Raw genomic sequence first — 22,137 nt, forward strand, 5'->3', positions numbered from 1 at the left:
ACAGACTACCCACTACTCACCTATGACTTGTCCACATCAACTAGCGCCATCATTGTTTTCATTCGATTACTGGCACAAGAAATAATTTAGCTGTGAATGCTCTGTACAGTTACACATTCAGTATATTCATTTAAATTGTTTACAGTAACCGAAAGTACATTATGGTTCTTATGACAATGATTGCCCGTGTAGCCGACGGGCTACCCTTGGCTGCAACAATCCAGGAAGACGAGCAGGTAAAAAATGTGTGTAATCATTTGTACTTATGGAAAGCGATTTAGTATATCTAATATGTATTTCATCAGATTTCTGCTAAAAAATACTCATATATTCACTTGTTCATTTGCACTACAAAAGTATTATTAATGTAATACAGTATGTGTCATGTAAGGCAATGAGCTGGTAAAAGTAACATCGATAACATTTCTGCAATTTATAAAATGTTTTAGTCATTATCTTATGTCCGTCACTTTGATCCACTGTATATCAAAATGTTGAGCTGTCAGTAAGAGGACTAAACCTCTCCGATAACTTAATGCTTCGACATTTGAATGAACTCGTCGCAGGTTCGATTCATACATAATCCTGTGATTCAGGTTACATTGTGTGAATGTACTCTATTAACTTAGCTATAAAATGCTCTTCACCGTAATTTCTTGATCTTTCCTCAAACACTTGCACACATGACACTCCTCATCTTGTCTCCGCAATGGCGCAGTGATAGCACTGTTGCCTTGTAATCAAGGGGTCCCGGGTTTGATACCCAGTGGAGGCACATAGTGGCTCGGATCCCACTTTAAACTGTAGGTCCAGTCCCGATTAGCCTTACTGTGCATAAAGAGGGTGGCAGCACACCTGGAAAACCGAGAAAAGTCAGGGAATTTTAAGAAGTCAAAACAAGTCAGGGCATTTTGTCATGATTGACTCTTTTTTATGCGATGGAATGAATGTGCCAGGCGTTTGCTTTGAGTGATGTCGTTATGAAGCATTACATGAGAACAGGAAATCTTGTTGCTAAGTCTGAACATCAACTTTTAGGTCTCTTTTATGCACAACACAGTTACAGTGCCAGAAACTAGAGATGGGAAGAAGAGAGAGATAGATTTCCGGAGGGGCAGAAAAAATAATAAACCTCTAAATATTACGTGGAAAATGCATTGAATTATCATTTTTTTTCTTGTCTGTATAGGAGTAGTAAGGGGACAGGACTGTCAATAAATGGATGGCGGGGGGGAGCATGCCAATGTGGCACTGTCTGATAGTTGTCGGACGTTGTAGTATGGCATTTTGTCGGACATTCTGAAGGAACATTGGGTAACAGTTAGATACAGTGAAAACACATTTCTTCAAATTTACAGGAGAAATGACAAGAAAGTACTTACGGAATTGAGTTCCTGTGGACTTTTGGAAACTGGGAATAGTGTTTTTTCCATTCGTGCTAAATAATGTCATTTTCGACATTAATGTATATCCGTTGCACGATAGCTCGTGCCACCATTATCGTTGACTATGTGAATCAGATGTTCCGTGCGTTCGAATATGTAACCCCCTGTCAGTGTAGCAACCACGAGGTAGTTTTAGCAGATGACGTGTGAGCGGTTTTTTTTATTCCAATTTAATTTTCTGTTTGCCTAACCTAACTGAACCTATCAATGGATCAATGTTAGCCTAAAAACCATTTTTCGGTTAATAAGTTTTAGTGTAGCATCCACGCGGTAGTTTTACAAGATGACGTGTGAGCAGTTTTTTTCCCCAATTTAATTTTCTGTTTGCCTAACCCAACTGAACCTAACCTAACCTTCCGTTAATGGTTTGTGGATCAATTTTCGCTTAAAAACTTTTTGTCAATAGTTTGTATGGCATTTTTCGGTTCATAAGTTTGGAAACACTGCGTATCAGCTGACGATAGACAACGTGAGTCAAGATTTGCCCGCCATATAGCAACAACCAATAAATACTTGTAATGTGAAAAATTACGCTTTTTTCAGTGCAAAATACATAATCGCAAGTTGAAAAATGTTCCACTATGCATATAAGGTAAGTACAAATGTAAATAATTCGGAAATAAATGAGTTAAATGTGTTTTCACTATCTAACTGGTACCGAACATTGAAACAAATAAGGGCACCCTGTAATCTGTCGACTGTCATGGTACAGCATTTGTCAGATGAACATTTTAGGCTCAGTTGATGCATATGATTTTTGTCGGATATCTCCATGTGACAAAAATTGCATGCATGGCACTCTTATGGATTTGACTGTTTTTAGATGTCTTCGGACTGCAACATCCGACGAAAATGCCATGCATAAACAGAGCATTGTAGATCCGAGTTTGTCTTCTGTGGTACCACATTTCATTGAACAAACTTTTTGGCTCTGTTTAAGCATGCAATTTTTGTCTAACATAGCAGTTCGATATTTGTCATTCTGCGACATCCGACAAAAATTGCATGCATTGCGCTCTTTTGAATCCGATGTTTCTTGGTTGTTCCAGGATGACATTTGTTGTCATTTACGACGTTTGTCATATATAACATCCAACAAAAATCACATGCATAAACGGAGACAGTCTATTGCACCACTGCAAATTTGCTGCTGGAATTTTATTACTCATTTGGCTCACTTAACCTTATTTAATGTAGCAATCCCTACAAAGGTTTTCTTTCTTTCCTTCGGCTTAATACTGGTTTTGCACAAATTATGATGCATTTACAACAACATTGAACTATTCTTTGATATCAAGAAGAATCCAACAAATCAAGATATATGTTGAATAGTATCACAAAAAGGTGAAACAGAAATCTGCATTGAACGTTATAAAAATTTGACAAGTGCATGCTCCCAACCACAAGTTTTCTGCAACATTCGTATTGCAATTAACACCTCCCTGTGTCCTGTCTGTTTAAGCCTGCGAGAGGTGGATATTAATCTGTCACTGAGTCAAGTTAATATCCAATGTTATGAAATGAAATACTAAAAATAAATATTTTAATAGGGTGAGTTGGAGTAATTTGTGTCAATTTTCACCACTTTTTTAAAAAAACTGAAATACCTTTGAGACCGATAGCTAATAAGTAACATTTCTCAGTTCTATTTATACATTGGAATGTCAGAGAGTACATTCTGACTGTTTTTTCCTTGAAAGGTCCCATAGTAAATGTTCTATACAGTGTTTTATACCCTGCCCCAAATTACCCCAGGGTTGGGGGAATTTGAGGCACTTCTCATTTTTTGTACTTTTTGCCCACAAAGTAGGTTTTGTATAATTCAAACTTTTAAAAAATGCCTCAAATTACCACGACTCACCATATTATAATTCATGGCGCGAAATTTCCGGTCGCCAGGTCGCCAATGGCGACCAAAAGTTTTGTGCTGGCGACTAAAATTTCGTTTATTCAAATGTGTGTCAATCACGCTTCAAGACTTCACCTCTTGAGAGAAACGGCAGAAGTTATAGAAGAAATTCTAAAACTGAGTGATATCCACACTATTAGGTGGTTAGCCAGCAAAGAACGTGCAATAAGAGCTCTCTTGCAATCATGGAAAGCTGTTGTGACCCACCTTGAACAGGTGGCCCATAGAAGAGACAATGATGGCGCTAAAGCTAAGGATTTGCTGAAAAGTTTGAAGCAATTTAAATTTGTTAAGCTTCTGTACTTCCTTTTGGATTTTTACAGGAAATTCAACCCTTTAAGCGTGGCACTACAAAATAAGAATCTTTTGATTTCATCTCTGAAAATAAGAATTGAACACTGTATTTCAGTTTTGGCTGACCTGGAATCTAATGTTGGACCAAGCGAACAAGATTTCTTGGACCATGTATCCATTTCAGGGAAGATCAGGGATGTGCAAGAGTTTCAGACTGTTAGAGGAAACTTAATTAACAATGCGAAGGTGTACATCACAGAAACATTGCCGTCTATGTCAACAGATGCGATTGCATCTCTGCATGTTTTCGACACCTTGGGTTGGCCTCCCAAAGAAAATATTCTTCAGTTTGGGATAGAAGAAATAAAGAAGCTCTACATATACTTGAACCCGAGCCTTTATAATGAGAAAATGGATGTTCTGTCAGCAGAATGGACAGAATACAAACTTTTGTTTCCTTCTCCAGCGTCTGATTCAAAGCTGGAGAAGATCCACAGTGCCGATCCACAGTGCGGAGTGTTCAGCAAGATTCCCCAATTTGCTCCAGATTTTGACATTTTGTGCTGTTCTACCAATGAGCACAGCCTCATGTGAGGGAGGTTTCAACTGTCACAACAGACTCAAGACTATTTACAGGAACTCTCTGAAGACCGAGACACTGGATGATTTGCTCAGAGTTTTCGTAAACGGAACCCCCCCCCCCCCATCCTCCCTGTCAGAGTTTGACCCAGCAGCTGCGATTGATAAGTGGTACTTCAGTGCAGAACGAACATTAATTCCTAACTTTTTAATAATTGCTCATATTTTTATTATTTATCAATATAAAATACTGGCGACCAAAGATTTTAGTCCGGCGACTGACTTCAAACTTGAAATTTCATGCCCTGTTATAATTACACAAATCATTGAGTCCTAAAAGCATATCACTTTCTTCAGTAATCGACGTTTCCGTGCTAAATAACGAAAAAATACCTTGAAATGTAACGTTCTTGAATTTTTTTAGGCTTATAGAAACAAAATGTGGCATATTTGTGAACGTGCAAGTTTTCCAACATTTTTATCCAATAGAAATGCATGTTATACATGGAAAAATTCTGTTATACACATTAAATCACATATTTCCAATGATTTTTTTAACTTCTATCAGAATAATTTGCACCACAGAGCAAAGTGGTGGTGTTCTGACAGGAGATCGAGTGCATATGTACCATCACACGGGAGCTGCATCATCAGTATTTGTGGCGTGAGAAGTATTTTTAATTCCGAGCTAAGTGGTGTGATTTTGACATGGATTAAGTGCTGACCTACCGCCACAGGGGAGTCGTAACATAATGTAGAATAACTTCCTTAAAAATTGGTTCGACCATTTCAAACTGTCACGAAAATATGTAGACAATGTGACCTACAATTGAAAATGATAGTTTAAAAGCACAATGGAAGTGTACGTTTTGGTATATTTGGCAGGAAAATGTACTAAAATAAAGACGAATTTTGGAAAATATAACACTAAAAAGTAAAAAAAAAAAAGTTAATGCCAATTTTAGGTGCCATAAATATATCATTATCTGTCATGTGAGATTGATTGATTGATTTAGAATTTGTGGGTGCGCCGCCAAGTATGACCATTAATAAATTGAAAATAACTTTCCCAAAATAACTTCGAAGGTATCAAACTCTCACAAAGAGGCATAGCCCATGAGACCTTATATTTGAAACAGTACTTTAAAAACACCATGAAAGTATAAATGTAGGTATATTCCCAGAAATGCAGTAAAATGAAAATGTGAATGGGGGGGGAGAAAGGCCCCAATTTTGAAAAAAATAACGAAAAATAAAGATCCCTACCGATTAGGCACAAATAAAACAAGAATATCAGTAGTGATTTATTTTACTTACTTTATAATTGTCAGGAAAAAAAATTGTCCTGGAAATGTCAGGGAATTTCATTTCTGCTTCTTTGTAGCCACCCTGATAAAGTGGACTTAAAACTCTTACTCAATCAATCAATTCATCTTGAAACATCTGGTGAACATTGTGTTGCCAGGGTCTATGAATAATAAACCGGGACATGTCTCAGACAGAAACAGATATTGTTGCACTCCCATCACTATATTTTAAGCATGGAATATCATCTCTTTTATATGAGTAGGACAATGGTACTAATATCACATCAACCATACACCATAGCTCTACATCAACAATGCCTGTTGAAGATCTTCTGCAGTACTTTGTACACAACACCAAGCATAAAAAATTCATTTATACATCAGTATTATTGTTGAGATTCAGAAATTGTATAATTTCATAAAATCTATTAAGATGACAGCATACATATAACATTTGCTGGTTAATCTTGATCCTCTCTACCCCTACTAAGTGCAAAACTATGAATGGTATACAGATTGTTTATTTTCTATAGGTTTTCGTTATAGTGTTATACCAAAAAAAGAATATACCTGTGTACCAGTAAGGATATTCTACTCCCCCTCCACACATGTTCCATCAGTGGATCATTTAATGTTCTTTACTGTGAATTTGAAAAGTAAACTTTGTATTTAGACATTTGTTTTACAAAACTCAGGCTATTTGAGATGCACGTACCAGATTCATAATTTTTTGGTATTTTCCCAATAAACCCACTCACCAATATAACTAAAAAAAACTAACTCTCTAGTCTTCTTAAACCCGAAGGTTCATGGCTGCAGCAACACAGGCCTTCCATCTTTCCCTATCTTGAGCAAGATCTATATACTCTTTTCCATCCCTACCGATTTCCCTTAGGTCCATCTCAACGTTGTCCCTCCATCTTCGTCTTGGCCTTCCTACAGGTCTCTTACCATCAGGTTTCCCAATAAGAATCCTGTAAACTCCTCTTTCCTCTCCCATTCGTGCCACATGGCCTGCCCACCTAAGTCTTCTTGATTTAATTATTCTAATAATATCTGGACATGAATACAAATTATGTAGTTCTAAATTATGTAACCTTCTCCACTCACCTGTCTCCCCATCCCTTTTAGGTCCAAAGATTTTCCTAAGGATCTTATTTTTAAATACTCTCAATTTATGTTCCTCTTTCAATGTAAGGGACCAAGTTTCACATCCATATAATACTACAGACAAAATTACGGTTTTGTATATTTTAACTTTTAGTTTCTTAGATATTAAACGAGAAGACAAAAGTTTATGAAGAGAGAAGTAACATGCATTTCCTGAATTAAGTCTACTTTTTATTTCCTCTTTAATAGAATTTTCATTTGTTAATATTACTCCTAAGTATTTGAATTTGGAAACTGGTTCAAACGAGTTGTTATCAATAATTAGATTTTGATTATTTCCTAACACTTGGTTTCGGCCTGTAAGCATATATTTAGTTTTCTCTTTGTTAACTTCCAAACCTATCTCTTTAGCAGTTTTGAAAAATATTTTAGCATTATTCTTAATTGTATTCACATCATCCCCCAGTAAGTCTACATCATCTGCATATGCTAACAACTGAGTCACACCATTTAATTTTAGTCCTTCTTTAGTTTCTTTTACCTTCCTAACAGCATATTCTAAGGCAAAATTAAAGAGCAATGGAGATAATGCATCTCCTTGTTTTGACCCATCATGAATTGTAAATTTGTCAGACATATTAATACCCACACGAATTTTACTTTCTGTTTCACTGGTGCATATTTTTATCATCCTAACAAGCTTCTTAGGTATTCCAAACTCTACTAATATATTATATAATTTATCTCTTTTGACCGAATCATATGCTTTTTTGAAATCAATGAATAGCTGATGGACATTTTGATTATATTCTCACTTTTTTTCAAGTGTCTGTCTGATGTGAAAAATTTGATCTGTAGTTGATCTGTTACGTTTAAATCCACATTGATAATCACTTATAATTTCATTAGCATATGGGGTTAGTCTTGTTAAAATAATGTTAGATAATATTTTATATGTTGTTGAGAGTAGAGAAATTCCACAGTAATTATTGCAGTTCATTTTATCACCTTTTTTAAACACAGGAACAATTATGGATTCTTTCCACTGTTGAGGGATTTCTTCTTTATTCCATATTAAACAAATTAATTTATGAATTTGACATATTAATGAATTTCCACCATATTTAATTAACTCAGCTGGTATTAAATCAATGCCAGGTGCTTTGTTATTCTTTAGCCTTTTAATAGCATCTTTAACTTCAGTCAAGTTAGGTTCTGGAACTAAAGGTTCTGCTGTGTGTACTTCATTCACTTCTGATTTATCTCCTATATGGACATTTAAAAGGTCATTAAAGTAGTTCTTCCATCTATTTAGAATATCGCTTGGGTCAGCTAGAAAATCACCGTCTTTATCTTTTATCAAGTTTACTTTAGGTTGCCACCCCTTTCTAAACTCATTTACACCTTTATATAAATCTCTGATATTTTTATTTTTGCTGTTTGTTTCAATTTCGTTAATTTTGCTTTTCAAGTAATCTCTTTTTTTACTTCTAAACGTGCGGTTAACTTCTCGCTTTATTCTATTATAATTGTTTAGATTTGTATCATCAGAGTTATTTAACCACCTAAGTTTAGCCTGATTTCTTATTTCTATTAGATTATGACATTCATTATCAAACCATGGCTTACTTTTTCTCGGTTTATGGTATCCTATACTTTCTTTAGCTGCTGATTCTATTGCATTACGTATGTGCTCCCAATTCTTATTTACGTCTTGTTTCATTTATATTTTCATCATCATTTAAATCCTGCAAAATATCAAATCTATTTGACAGTTTAATTTGGTAATCTTTCTTAATTCTTTCATCAGTAAACTTTCCTGTATCAAATTTTAGAACTTTTATTAGATTTTGTTGCTTATGGTTTAACACTGAGAGTCTTTCTCTTAATTTAGCAATTACTAAATAATGGTCACTGGCACAGTCAGCACCTCTATGTGTACGAACGTCAATTATACTAGTATGCCTTCTCTTATCAATGAGAATATGATCTATCTGATTATGAGTTTTACCATCTGGAGAAGACCAGGTATATTTATGGATATCTTTATGTTTAAAAGTGGTACTTTTCACAATTAAATTCTTTGAGGTTGCAAAAGTAATCAATCTTATACCATTATCATTACTTAATTCATGAAGACTTTCTTTACCAATCGTGGGTTTAAATGTCTCTTCTTTGCCAATCTGTGCATTACAGTCACCTAACAGAATTTTCATATCATACTGAGAAAATTTATCAAAGACCTGTTCTAACTCTGTATAAAAATCATCTTTAGTATTATCATCTTTATCTTCCGTTGGTGCATGTACGTTTATTAAAATTATTTTACACCATCTACCCTGTAAAACTGTATACGATATCCTATCATTAATAAATTCTACTGTTTTAAGAGCCGAGATAATTCTATTATTTATAAAAAAGCCTGTTCCAAAATTATGATTTTCATTACCACCATAGAAGAAAGTATAATTTTTAGTTTTACAATTCCCTTCTCCTGGCCACCTAACTTCCTGGACAGCTACTACATCTAATTTTTACTTAACTATCTCATTAACTGTACACTGAAATGCCCCAGGCCTGTAAAGGCTCAGAACATTCCAGGTGCCTAATTTAATATCCTCACCAATATGCCTACGTTAATACCGATAGGGTACTGATTATTCTGTCCCACCCCTAATTTTTATTAATAAGTTGATATTGTATATTTCTTATAGTCTGGAAGAAGTATATTGGAATACCAAAACCAAGCCAAAATGCTGTTTCGTAAATTAGGTGCTCAGAGTCCTGCCAGATGCACAATAGAAACAGGCCCATATTTATTTCAGTAAGTATATTCATAGTTACACGTAAGTTTTTTTTGCCTTAAACTTGATTGTACATACCTGTTACTGTTACAAAAGATAATGCATGATTATAAACATAGATCATGACATATGATGCAGGTGTATGGAACAATACTCAGCATGCGTTTCATCATCAGTATAGCCAATAGACCAGGAAGAACATTTGCAATTTTTTCTAATTGTTACGAATGCGTCTAATTTTTTAGCCTTGAAATTGGTTGTATGCCTTTATGATCAGTTGAAACTCCTCCCTTCTCAAAAAACAACGTAGTCAGTGTCAGGGAATTACGTGTGGCAATACAAGTAGGAACCCTTGATGCTTATGGTACATGTTCCATAAAATTAATAATTAAAAACAGATTCAAATGAACTGTGGTATCCTCACCCACTCCATTCAATACCATCAGCACATTTACAATCAAATTGATTTTTTAATCTACTGGTACGTGTCAAATGTTTTATCAAATTGACTTATTTTCACAAAATTATGATACCTAGCACTAAACAGTATGTTCCACTGTTTTCCTTCACTTTCGAACTTACTTAGATAACAAGAAAATGAAGATTTGCCTGAATACAATATACATCTTCCAGTGGACTATGTCTAAAGATCTTACAACGTCGAAAAATTTACTCTACTGAATCAGATAGATAAATGTATAAGCAGGAAACTCTAAAGTCCAAGAATGTTAAATCAGAGTATTTTTCTTTATCTGATTTTCTCACTGCAAGAATATGATGTTAAAGGTTTTCGTTTAGGACTGAAGTGATGATAATACATCACCATCATTCCTTATGTAATGTTTGAAAATGTTATGAATATTATGGACACAATAACTCATACACCACCTTTTTTATTTTTCAGTTACTTTATCGAAAATGACGTATGCTACCTAGTATTGTGTGAAAAAAATTATTCTAAACGATTAGCATTTTCATATCTGGAAGATCTTGCTCAGGAATTCCATTCCCAGTATGGCAGCAGAGTTAGTACAGTTTCAAGGCCGTACAGCTTCATCGAGTTCGGTAAGTCATTGTAATGTCCACATAACCATTGTCTTAGTTCTAAAAGCGGTCTCCATGGTGGAGTGGTGAGCATAACAAGCTGCAGAGCCTGAGGCTGTCCCAATTCTCAATCTGTTATGCTCAATGTTAATATTATTTATGTCCGTGGTGCCCTGGAGCGTCGTGGCTGGCTTACAGGGTCACCGCGAAATGTTCCAATATATTCAATCAATGATATGATTATTCCAAATTTGTCCTTATTTAGTACCCTTTATAAAATGTGTTTATTTTTTAACTTAAGGCAAGCAACCTAACCACACTAACTGAGTGTTGCAAGTGTTAATTGGGCCTACAGTCTGACTTGGGCGCCACGGAAAAATCTTGAAACACTAAGCGTGCCGTGAAATGAATAAGTTTGGGAATCCCTGATTTATGTTTTAATGTTGCTTTAATTTATGCATGTTTCTTTTTTATATATATTGTTATATTGCTCTTATCACGCTGTATAAAATACTTTGTATCTAAAAAGGAAAAAGAAGAAAACAAAATTGTGATGGAAGTAGTGAGATTTCCTGCACCTGTACTGTATTTGTTTTAAATGTAACGATTAACGTTAATTACCGTAATATTATTTGCACTGGTAATCATTCTGCAAGTTTAAGTGCAGCGACGGTTATGAACCCAGATACCCCAGGTTCAAACCCTGCTTAAGGCATGGATGTGCCATTGTATTTATCAAATCCATTAACTGTAATTTAATCGCAGCATTCAATTTTCCACATTGCTGCTGCAAAATTAATAATGCAGTATTTATTTTTAATTCCATGAAATACCTGGATTCCAGAAAGAATTGGCTCATATTGGTGTTCAAATGGATACTAGTGTATCAGCTTCAGATTGTCTTCATCCTTGTTGAGAATCAACTCTTTGTATGAAATATTAACTATTCCTTGTTGATTGCATATTAATTGCATTTTGACTTCTGTAATTTACTGCCAGCATTCATAGAGAAACCATGCTTATATATATATTCAAAATATTATCCACTTCTCTTCAGGTAATTCAGGATTACAGTTGTTAACACACTGGATTTGTAATAAAATCACAGGTCTGTCGTTTGTTTGATCTCCTATGCCAGCAAAGAGAACTTTGTTCACCGGAAGAGGTCCCTCAAAATGTAGTGTTAAATGATAACGCTGTTAAGACTTGTTTCCATGTTAATAAAACATTAAAATGCTGACCAAGGCAAAATTTATTGTATAAAAAATATACACTAAAAACATAACATTTCCACCCTCTAACAGGGTCTTCTTCAGATGAAGATTCACAATAAATTTATTGTGTGGTGCTGATCACATCACCTCCAGAATTTATTGTGAATCTTCATCTGAAGAAGACTGTTAGAGGATGGAAACGTTGCATTTTTAGTGTGTAATTTTTATACAATAAATTTTGCCCTGGACAGCATTTTATTGTTTTAGTAGTGTTAGAATGAGTATAGTTAAAATCAGAAGACAGTGGATAATGTCCAATTATTCCATGCAATGATATCCATTTCTTCAGAGATTCAAGTATGCTCATCCCTCATATTGGATCTTTCGGTTATTACACTCACTTTGCTGGCAGAGGTACAAAAATTAGGTTTAAAAAAAAAGTAGTTCTCCGTTCATATAGCACTGTGCTATGAAGGCACATTTAGGTGAAGTGGGAGGTAGGCCACCTATCTTGGCCATTTTGGAGGTGATGTGATCAGCACCATGCTCTGGCCACCTTTACGCATGCAGGTACCCATCGATTTGAGCCTGGGTGAGCCCCAAGGGAGGGAAATGAATGTCAATGTGGAGAAAACAGATTAAAACAGTAATTGGAATTTTCTGGTTTGTTATGGATATATTTGCATTGTTTTAAAAAATTCATTTGCTTGTGGATGTACATAGTTGACTCATAGTTTAAGCATTTATGTGTACTCTTTTGATTTGTTCCAGATACCTACATTCAGAAAGCAAAAAAGGTGTTCACAGATTCAAGAGCAAGAAGAAATTTGTCAGCATTAAATACAGAACTGCAAGACGTACAAAGGATAATGGTTCAAAATATTGATGATGTACTACAAAGAGGTGCTGTATTATCTGGTAAGTCAGTAAATTAAATATTACCGCACTGAGGAATGTTATCTCACAATAGAGTTGTGATTTTTATTTTTAATATTCTCTTGAGATGTTAACTCAACCCATGACAAACTTCCAAGCTTACGAGAGCTAATGCAGGGTGGCTACTCATTGGGAATTCTGCGTGAAGTCTGCTTGAATTTTTCTCCGTAGACATGAAAAATTGCGATTTTATTAATGAAATATATTTATAAATGTACTTACAAGTGCTCTGAGGCACAGTTTAGCATTTATTTTTATGGAGGAAAGATAATGCAGGTGTGTGGGGAAAAAAGACAGAATTCTCTCCATCTGTTTACTTTGTTAGTGTACTTTGCAGAGCAATCTATCTTGACAGACAGAAGATTATTGCAAGATATCTTGAAGTTGAGTAGTTAAATTTGAGTTTGAAATTCAGTAGACAATTTTTCATAGATTAGTATATACCATAACATTTGTGACGTGATTTTGTAGATGAATTTTGAATCTTGAGTATGTGAAATGGCAAACGTAAACTCTACGCTGTAAATTAAACAATTTAAATATGTATACCATTTAATTTAATTTAATTAGAATTTTTGGATAAATTGGAATCACACAGGCCCTTTATGTTGTTAATTTATTTGTGGGTGGTGAGAGGCGGTAATACATAAGGTTGAAATAGAGAAAAAAATCTGCTTGTACCCTTGAATTTTTGGAAAGTTCACCTTGAAAAAATGGGAATTATACTTGAATTATATCGTGTTCCTGGAGTGGTCACCCTGTAATGCCACTGGAAAATTCCACCATGATTTTATGTTCTCAGATTCATTTTCCTGCATTTGAAGTATTTACAGCTTGTCCCCCTGAAAAATGTAAAATCGAGGTTGCACTGTACATGTTTCTTTCCTCAAATAGAAGGAGGTGCAAAAAGAATGCATGTTTTTGGAATAAGTGTAATGTCATTAATTTTCAAGATACAAATGTTTTATTAACACCAAAACCAACGGTAAGAAATGCAGTTTGGATAGGTGATGATTTAAGTATGGAAGATGATGTCGGAAAGATGACATCCTTGTTGCTGTACACACATCCAGACCCTCTCCTCAAAATTCCTCATTGCCCTTGCCAACATTTCATCTGGCACAGCTGTAATTTCTTCACGAATGGCAACTTTCAGCTCGGCTGTACGAGGTTTGCAAATGTAGACTTTCGACTTGAGGTAACCCCCACAGAAAGAAGTCTCAGACACAAATCTGGGGGGTCGTTGCGGCCAAGAAACATTGCCGAAACGCAAGATTACGTGGTGAGGAAACATTTGATGCAAAACTGCCATCGTAAGCCCTGGTGTGTGAGCTGGGCTGTGGCCTCATGTTGACCCCTCGGCATCAAAGTTGTGGACCCAAAAAATTGCAAAGCATGCCAACATAGCACTCCGAAATTTGAGGAGAGGCTCCAGATGTGTGTACAGCAACAATGACATCATCTACCATACTTAAATCATCACTCTATCCAAACTGCATTTCTTAGGAATGGTTTTGTTGTTAATAAATCGTTTGGATCTTGAAAATCAACGACGTTACACTTGTTCCAAAAACATGCGTACTTTTTGCACCACCCTGTATTTATATCATTTCACAGTGCTGTCACTACAAGAAAAAAATACAAATAATGTACCTACGTGGTTACCAACATTATGGTTATGTTAATAGTTGCATGTTAACCTTTCAGTATACGGGTGAAATCGTTGTTACGTGACTGGATGGGTTGTGCCTGTCAGGCACCAAAAAATTTAATTAAATTAAAAACATATAAAAACTTTTATAAATGAAATAGCTATTTGTTTGAACAAATACGTGTATTACTAATGATACATAATTATAGAAACATGAAAATCATGATTTTAAAGTTCTTTAACACTGTAATGTTAACCCTTCAGTACATGGGTGAAATCTTTGTTAACGTGACTGGACGGGTTGTGTCTGACAGGCCCATAACGAGAACAATGCCTTCCCGCTCACTGACAGCTGATGGACTAACTCCACGATTATGAACAATTGAGACTCGTGGCAACCTCAACGAAAGGTACACTGAGTGACGCAGTTGTATCTATCTGCCATCTATCGGAAAAAACGAAAATTCAATTCATTTGTCTTGTTGCGTGCTTCTCTGGCACAACCCATCCACCGTAGTGTTAACAAGCTGTTTTGCAATGTTATTCCACATCCTCATGAAGGCTCTAGACAGTACCAAGATTATACTAGGAAATTATATAAAAATATCATACTAATTAAAACTAAAATTACAAAGTTGTAAGCTTGTAAGCATGTCTGTGTGTTATGTGAGTTTACATAAAAAAACAACTGTACTGGATTTGAAGTTTATGTTTTGTCTGTTCTCTTTCCAAAATTATTATTGGTTGGATTTATTTAAATTATTAGTATCACTTGTTTGAAATATAAAGTGATGATACAGGGGATGGACAAAAATATGGAAACACCATGACATCAGAACGGGTGATATCGATGCAATTTTTCCACTTGAAATCAGACGTGCTGTGACATTCTTTTGTTTTGCGCCGTGAGATAGGACCCTTTCGGACTGGTAGGAGTCGACAGTTGCACTGTAGATAGCATGCAGTGAAGTTGATACTGAATCAGGTCCGAGCTGACAGTGTTTCAAAGAGGGCAAATTGTTGGTGCCCGCCTCTGTTACGACAGTAGCCATGTTATTTGGCGTATCAAGAGGGACTCTATCCAAGACCATGATGACATAATAGTGTGTCCGGAAAGATGTCATCAGATAAACACCTGCGTGGACGAAAATGTACACTGAGTGACAGAGACAGAAGGACACCGAGAAGGATTGTGACCATGTTTTGCCATTATCCACCATCCAGGACTTGTATTTGTCCATTCCTCAGAGACTGCAGGCCGTTTTGGAAGCTAAAGGCAGTCCTGCACCTTATTAGCTACAGCATGCTGCCTTTTCTTCGCAGGTGTTTCCATATTTTTGTCCATATGTGTCTGTATGTGTTATGTATGAGGTTTGTTAAAAAAGAGACCGAACTGTGCATTAGTTGTCGAGTAGCAGCCGATTGAGTGAAGTCGTGCACAAGCAGCTTGTCGGATTAGTGACAAAGCAACAATGAAAGAGTTGGATGAAGTATGCGTGTGTGAAATTTTGCGTAAAACATGGGAAAAGTTTTACAAAAATATTCCAAATGCTGAACCAAGCATACTGGGATGACTGTGATGTGCTATGATTGGTTTAAGCGCATTAAGGAGGGCAGGAGTTCGATTCCCGAAGATTCAAGGGCTGGACGACCTTCCACGTCAAGACGACCAAAATGTTGAGATTGTTTGTGTTGTGATTCGTGAAAATCGTCGTTCAACTCTCCGTGAGGTTGCTGAAGAAGTTGGCATAAGTGTAGGATCCTGCTATAAAATCCTGACAGAAAAACCTGACATGCATCGCTTCAGTGCAAAATTCATTCTGAGTTTGTTGACAGATGACCAGAAGCAAAATCGAGTTCAAATCTGTCTGGAACTGCTTGCAAATGCAGATGAAAACTTTATCAAGAACATCGTAACAGGATATGAGACATGGGTTTACGGATACAATGTGCAAAGAAGAGGCAGTCTTTGCAATGGGTGGGGAAAGGATCTCCTCAACCAAAGAAAGCGCCGATTAGTCTGCCAAAAATCAAGGTGATGATGGTTGTGTTTTTTCATTGGAAAGGCGTTGTGCACCATGAATTTGTACCACCTGGTCAGACGGTAAACAAGGAAGTCTACCAGAGAATTCTAACATGATTGAGAGATGCTGTGCGTAGGAAGAGGCCTGAACTGTGGGGGAATCAGTCGTGGATGTTGCATCATGACAACGCTCCACCTCACACATTGCTCCTTGTCACAAGTTATCTGGTAAAAAATCGCACTTCTGTTGTGCCCCACGCACCCTATTCTCCGGACTTGGCCCCCTGCAGACTTTTTTCTCTTTTCCAAACTAAACACCACTTTGAAAGGACAGCGTTTCCAGACCATCGAGGAAATTCAGGAATATGTGACGAGAGTATTGCGTGCCATCGAAGAAAGTGCGTTCCAGCAGGCGTTCCAAAATTGGAAGAAGCGATGGCAACCGTGTATTGATGCTGGGAGGGAGTACTTTGAAGGGTATAGTGGTTGAAAGTGTGTATCATGAGCAATAAAGCAAGAACAACTAAAGTTCGGTCTTTTTTTGAACACACCTCGTATATTTACAGTCACAATTCTCTTTCAATTCTTAAGTAAAACAGTGCAATTAAATGCATTACTCTAGTACACATCATATTTATTAAGTGATGATTAAATTGTTTCACTTTTCTTTAAAGTTATTTTTATGTTTTTATTTTTGTTACTTTGCAGAATTGGACACCAAGGCCCAAAATTTATCAATGCTATCACAGAAATATAAAAAGGATGCCACTTATTTGAATATGAAATCATTATATGTTAAAGCAGCTGCAGGGTTTGTTGTGGTAATGGTATTTGTCCTGTATTTCTGGGTTTTATGAAGAGCTAAAAGACTGACTGACAAGTATTTATGTACAGTTTCAAGTTTGTTAAAAGAATATGTTATATATATGTATGTATACCCCTAAGCAGTGGCTGTTTCAAAACTTCCAACATTCGAACCAATATGTGATGGTGGTTCTGTCCCCATATTGAACAGTGAAGCATAATAGCCACGTGAAAGTGATATTAAATTCCTTTCCTTTTTTTCATGTTCAGTGCTGGTAGAAATATGTAAAAAACATATCATGATACCTTCACGCAAGAACAAGGGAAAGTTAACACTTATTCTCCCTTCATGATTACTTCGTTACTAACCTTTAAGAAATGAACATACCAAAAACTACGTGCATAGGGTGCATGTTATTTGATCGTCGTTAAATGTAATGCAACTCTTGACTTCCATGGCCTATGGTATGTTTCTTTATAAATGGTTACCAATGCTTTGATAAATGCAAATAAAGCTGAAAATGTGATGGTAATGTTTGGTAAATTGTAATGTTATTATTTGGATAGATTTGTAGTAACTTCATTTCAGAGTAATGATAGTCATGGCTAAAGTCCTTGTGGATGGACGAGTTTCGTGATTTTTAAAATATTTTAGCATTGTAATTATAACTGCAAAACTTACAACTCCTGATAAAAATGGTAGATGAAGCATTAAAGTAACAGCAGAAAATTCTGTTACTGCTAGTCACTTTTATCAGGCCTTGTGATGTTACTGAAATTCATTTGTGTGTAAAGCATGTTTCCTGCAAAGTCGAAAGCACACCAATGATAAGAATTAGCCATGTTGGATGTTGCAATAAAAAATATGCAGCAAGTCTCAATATGGAATGTACAACCCAATACAAAGAATGTCTACAGAATTGTTGAAACATTCTGTCAAATGACCTAGCATGATACAATATGCATTCTTTTTAACTTTTACTTCTGTCTGCTAGAAAGTAGTAAAAATAAGCCATTTTAGTGATTCTGTAACAATTGTTCTACAAAATAACAGTGGGTCAATGGAAAATGCAGGAAACTAGTCTTACAGTGAACTTTGACAGGATTTAACCTCCACAATATACATTATCCCAGTTGACGTTAACTATTATTTTTAGCAGTCTTTTCATTATTTGTGAAATAATGCACTGCATGATAATGTGTTCAAACACAGTTAAGATTTGAAAAAGATTTAAATTTTGAAGCTTTTCAAGAGCTAATGTCATCTCATCTTCAGGATTTCAAGCGGTGTGTCTGGGTAGGGGGGGGGGGGGACTTTTTTTTATGTAAAGGGTGTCCCAACAAGAACACAGGATTTAATAACGTGAAAACATTATTTTATTTTCATGAAATGGCATGAGGGTACATGTTGCCAGTTAATTATGAAAAACAGTATCTGTCATATGTGCCCCACAACTTGCTCTGCATGTAGTCACTCTATCGATGAAATTACTGATGACTCTTATACAGACTTGCTCCTCGATTTGGCCAATTACACATTCAACTTCATCCTTGAGTTCTGGAAGGGTTCATTCGAGGAATGTTTTCATGAACCTGCGATTTCACATACCCAAGAGGAAGATGTCGCAGGGTGTCTGTTCACATGGCATCATAGGCCAGTTCTGGTCACCATTGCACAAAAGAACTGGTCTGGAAATTTGTGGTGCAGCAAGGCAGTCGTCTCGGAGTTGTAGCAGGTAGTGCCATCCTGCTGGAACCACAAGTATTATATCCGCAGCATTCAAATAAGGCCAGAACCATATAAAAGAACAGTGCCACCAACCCAAGTACGACAATATAATGACGCATTTCAAATCCGGCACTCTTGTTGGGACATCTTTTATATAGCAACACTCAGCCTGGCTAGTCAACTAATATTCAAGGACGTAGGAGAGATGACTCTGGGTTGATCTGCCACCAATGCTGGGCTCCTCCCATGCCATATACATAAAAACTGGTTCCACACACATCTCTGCAGTTCCTGAAGATGAGAGTGATGGGAGATTTCCAGAACCGACCTGGCTAATGAAAAGTGATTGTGTACATTATGTGTAAAAAAAAAATTAATTTCCTGTTGGTTTCAATGATGCTGTCACACCAGCTAACTGGCAGAATTACACCAATATTAACAGATCATTAAATATTTTTGCAAATAACATGAAACACCTTTTATTGATGTTGATTTTCATGTGAATGAGTTGGCGCTGTATAATTTAATTTATGGAGTTGTATGTACAGTGGAAGACTAATTATTATTCCGATATTACACATTTAAACTTTCTTGGTCCGAATGGATTTTACATTTTCATGTATTTTAAGAAAGTTAGCCACAGATTTCTCTAGAAAATATATGTAAATTAGCTGTCTATAAAAAACATTCACTGTACATGGAGGACAAATGGACCAATCCGAGTGACTTACAAGTGATAAACGACAGATGCAATTTGTCATGTCAGTCCGGTGTGAAAGGTTAGATTTATTTCTGAAGGTTTGGCTAGAAGTGACATGTGCCACTTGTCACTGGCAGTCTCGGCAAACATACCGGATGCATAGACAAGGAAGAGGATTCAAGTTCAAAGCTGGCATCGTACGTCTAGAGGCATAAATATTTCGTTTTTGACGAAAACACGAAATGTGAAATAAAACATTGTTAATTTTTCATATTTCTGAATGGTGTGAGGTTCATTTTCCCACCCTCTTTTGTCACAAAATGATGCAAAATGAACTGCAAAATGCAAAATACACTCTTACAGACGAAATTTACCGTTTATATACGGACGCGACACTTTCTGAAGTCTGAAGTATCCTGTGAGTTATGCAATCATGGAAAATTGATTAATTCTGCTGTAAATATTTGAGAAGCAAAAATGGACTCCTTTATACAGGAATAAATTTAATATTCTGGTAATGGTTTAATGTGCTATTAGAAGGGATATGTTTCTTTTGTGTAATAGTGCAGTTTTTAAATCAAATTTGGGATCATATTTACATTTTTTAAAACTAAAATGTCATTTTATATGGCACTTTTTCACCGCTATAACAATGAAATATCATTTTATTTACCGCTTTTGAACCCGAAATTGACTGTTTTTGTATCAAAATTTTGCTTTTTTATTTACCAAAAATATGTGCCTCTACGTATGTCAGTTCCTTAAATCTGAAATCCAAATCCACTCATTCTGATATACACTAGTTAATTTCTTCATTCTTTGATTTTCGTTACCATGTCACATGAAACAGAATGTGATGTTGGTTGGAACATTGATTTTACGTTTTTCAGAGTACCAAGCTGAAAAAACTTTAAAAAGTGGGAAAATATAAAATCAAGGAAAATTTTAGACCATTTTGCTCTATTGGGACGATGACTATTGAATGTATAATGCATAGAGGCATGCATATTTCATTTTTGACGAAAACATGAAATAACACATTGAAATGTTAATTTTTCATGTTCCAGAAAGGTGTGAGGTGCATTTTCTACCCAGTTTTGTCACAAGACGATGCAAAATAAACTGCAATATGCGAAATACTCTTAAAAATTAAATTTAGTGTTTATTTACAGACACGACACTTTCTGAAGTTTGAATTATCCTGCAAGTTATGTAATTCATAGTAAATTGATTAATTTTGCTGTAAATATTTGAGAAACAAATATGGACCCTTTACACAAGAATAAACTTGATACTCTGATAACTATGTAAATGTACTATTAGAGGGGATATGTTTATTTTGTGTAATAAGTGCACTTTTTAATTCAAATTAAGGATTATATTTACAATTTTCAAACCAAAATCTCATTTTTACATACTGCTTTTGATCCGATTTTTCACTGCTATAAGACCAAAATTTGCTTTTTTATTTACCAAAAGTATGTGCTAATAATGTGGGAAAATGTAAAATCTGGGATTCACTGTCTTCCTGCAAGAGACAACACTTTATGAAGCATGGCACGCTTGATGCATTGTACTTTTTTTTATTCCTTTTTTCTTGTGCATGTGTGTATTAGTAATAGTCAAGTGTATTTTACGTTAATGAGCAGAGATAAGAAAAATCTGTGCTTCGAAGATCCCACATTGTCTTAGTCAACTGTATTTCATCTCACCTCAGGGACATAGCTAGTACAGTGTGTCCGAGAAAAAATATACCAATAAAGAATTTAAATAACTCAACAACCGTTAACGACAAAAATGTCAAATAATGTTTATTTGGAACAGAAAATCATAGAATTTTTTTTAACCAAAGAAGAAGAAAAAAAATTCACCTTAGTAGATCTCAATGTGTGCTCCTTTGGTGGTGTGACAAACATCAAGGTGGTACTCAACCTCCATCCAAGTGTTCTTCAACATTTCATGAGTGACGGAGCCACATGCATCGATAATTCTTTCACGGAGATCATTGAGGTCGTGCACAGGTGTTTGGTAAACCATAGTCTTCACATAACCCCAAAGGAGGCAAGTCTGGTGACCATGGTGGCCATTTAATGAGTCCACCCCTCCCAATCCAATTACCAGCGAAATTGTTATTAAGGAAGTTAGTAACACAACAGGCATAATGTTGGGGGGGGGCATCCTGCTGAAACATGTACCCATGAGGTATACGAGGTACAGCATACTGTTGCAACATTTGCACCTGGAACTGTAGCTTCCTCAAAGAAGAAGGGCCCAATTACGGAATCTCATGTCAAACCACACCACACATTCAACTTGGAGCTGCCGCGATCATGTTCAACAACTGCATGGGGATTCTGCTCACCCCATATTCTACAGTTATGTCTATGCACTTTTCCGGAAATGTGGAAGCTAGTCTCATCTGAAAATGTTACGCGTGTCAGGAATTCATTGTCATCATCAATGCGTGATAGCACTTCACTAGCATAATCAAACCTAGCAGGTTTATCACTGCACTTTAGTTTCTGAACAAGCTGCAACTTGTAGGCTCTAAGCCTTAACCTTTTATGTACGATATCATGCACAGTAGA

General features: G+C 35.9%; 1 protein-coding gene across 2 annotated transcripts; it reads left to right on the top strand.

Annotated features, from left to right (window-relative positions):
• Position 1: 1 nt before the first annotated feature.
• Sec22 (vesicle-trafficking protein SEC22) lies at positions 2-17,664 on the top strand. 2 transcript variants are annotated; one of them, XM_083144421.1, is made up of 5 exons: positions 2-245; positions 9,359-9,468; positions 10,353-10,513; positions 12,478-12,624; positions 17,025-17,664. In XM_083144421.1, the coding sequence occupies exons 1-5, from the start codon at positions 162-164 to the stop codon at positions 17,171-17,173; spliced, it is 651 nt and encodes a 216-aa protein (XP_083000547.1). In that variant the 5' UTR covers positions 2-161; the 3' UTR covers positions 17,174-17,664. The 2 variants fall into 2 exon arrangements, with proteins under 2 accessions (XP_083000547.1, XP_083000548.1); XM_083144422.1 differs by having other exon boundaries at positions 3-236.
• Positions 17,665-22,137: the final 4,473 nt, after the last annotated feature.

Source organism: Lepisma saccharinum, chromosome 23 (assembly GCF_977018435.1).
Source record: "Lepisma saccharinum chromosome 23, izLepSacc3.1, whole genome shotgun sequence".
In the NCBI taxonomy this organism is placed as follows: domain Eukaryota; kingdom Metazoa; phylum Arthropoda; class Insecta; order Zygentoma; family Lepismatidae; genus Lepisma; species Lepisma saccharinum.

Excerpts from the sequence above, each read along its gene's own strand:
- Sec22 (XM_083144421.1), top strand. The coding sequence starts at position 162 with ATGGTTCTTATGACAATGATTGCCCGTGTAGCCGACGGGCTACCCTTG. Across the intron at positions 246-9,358 it reads AAGACGAGCAGGTAAAAAAT|TCTGGAAGAAGTATATTGGA; the intron begins GTGTGTAATCAT and ends TATTTCTTATAG. Across the intron at positions 9,469-10,352 it reads ACAGGCCCATATTTATTTCA|TTACTTTATCGAAAATGACG; the intron begins GTAAGTATATTC and ends TTTATTTTTCAG.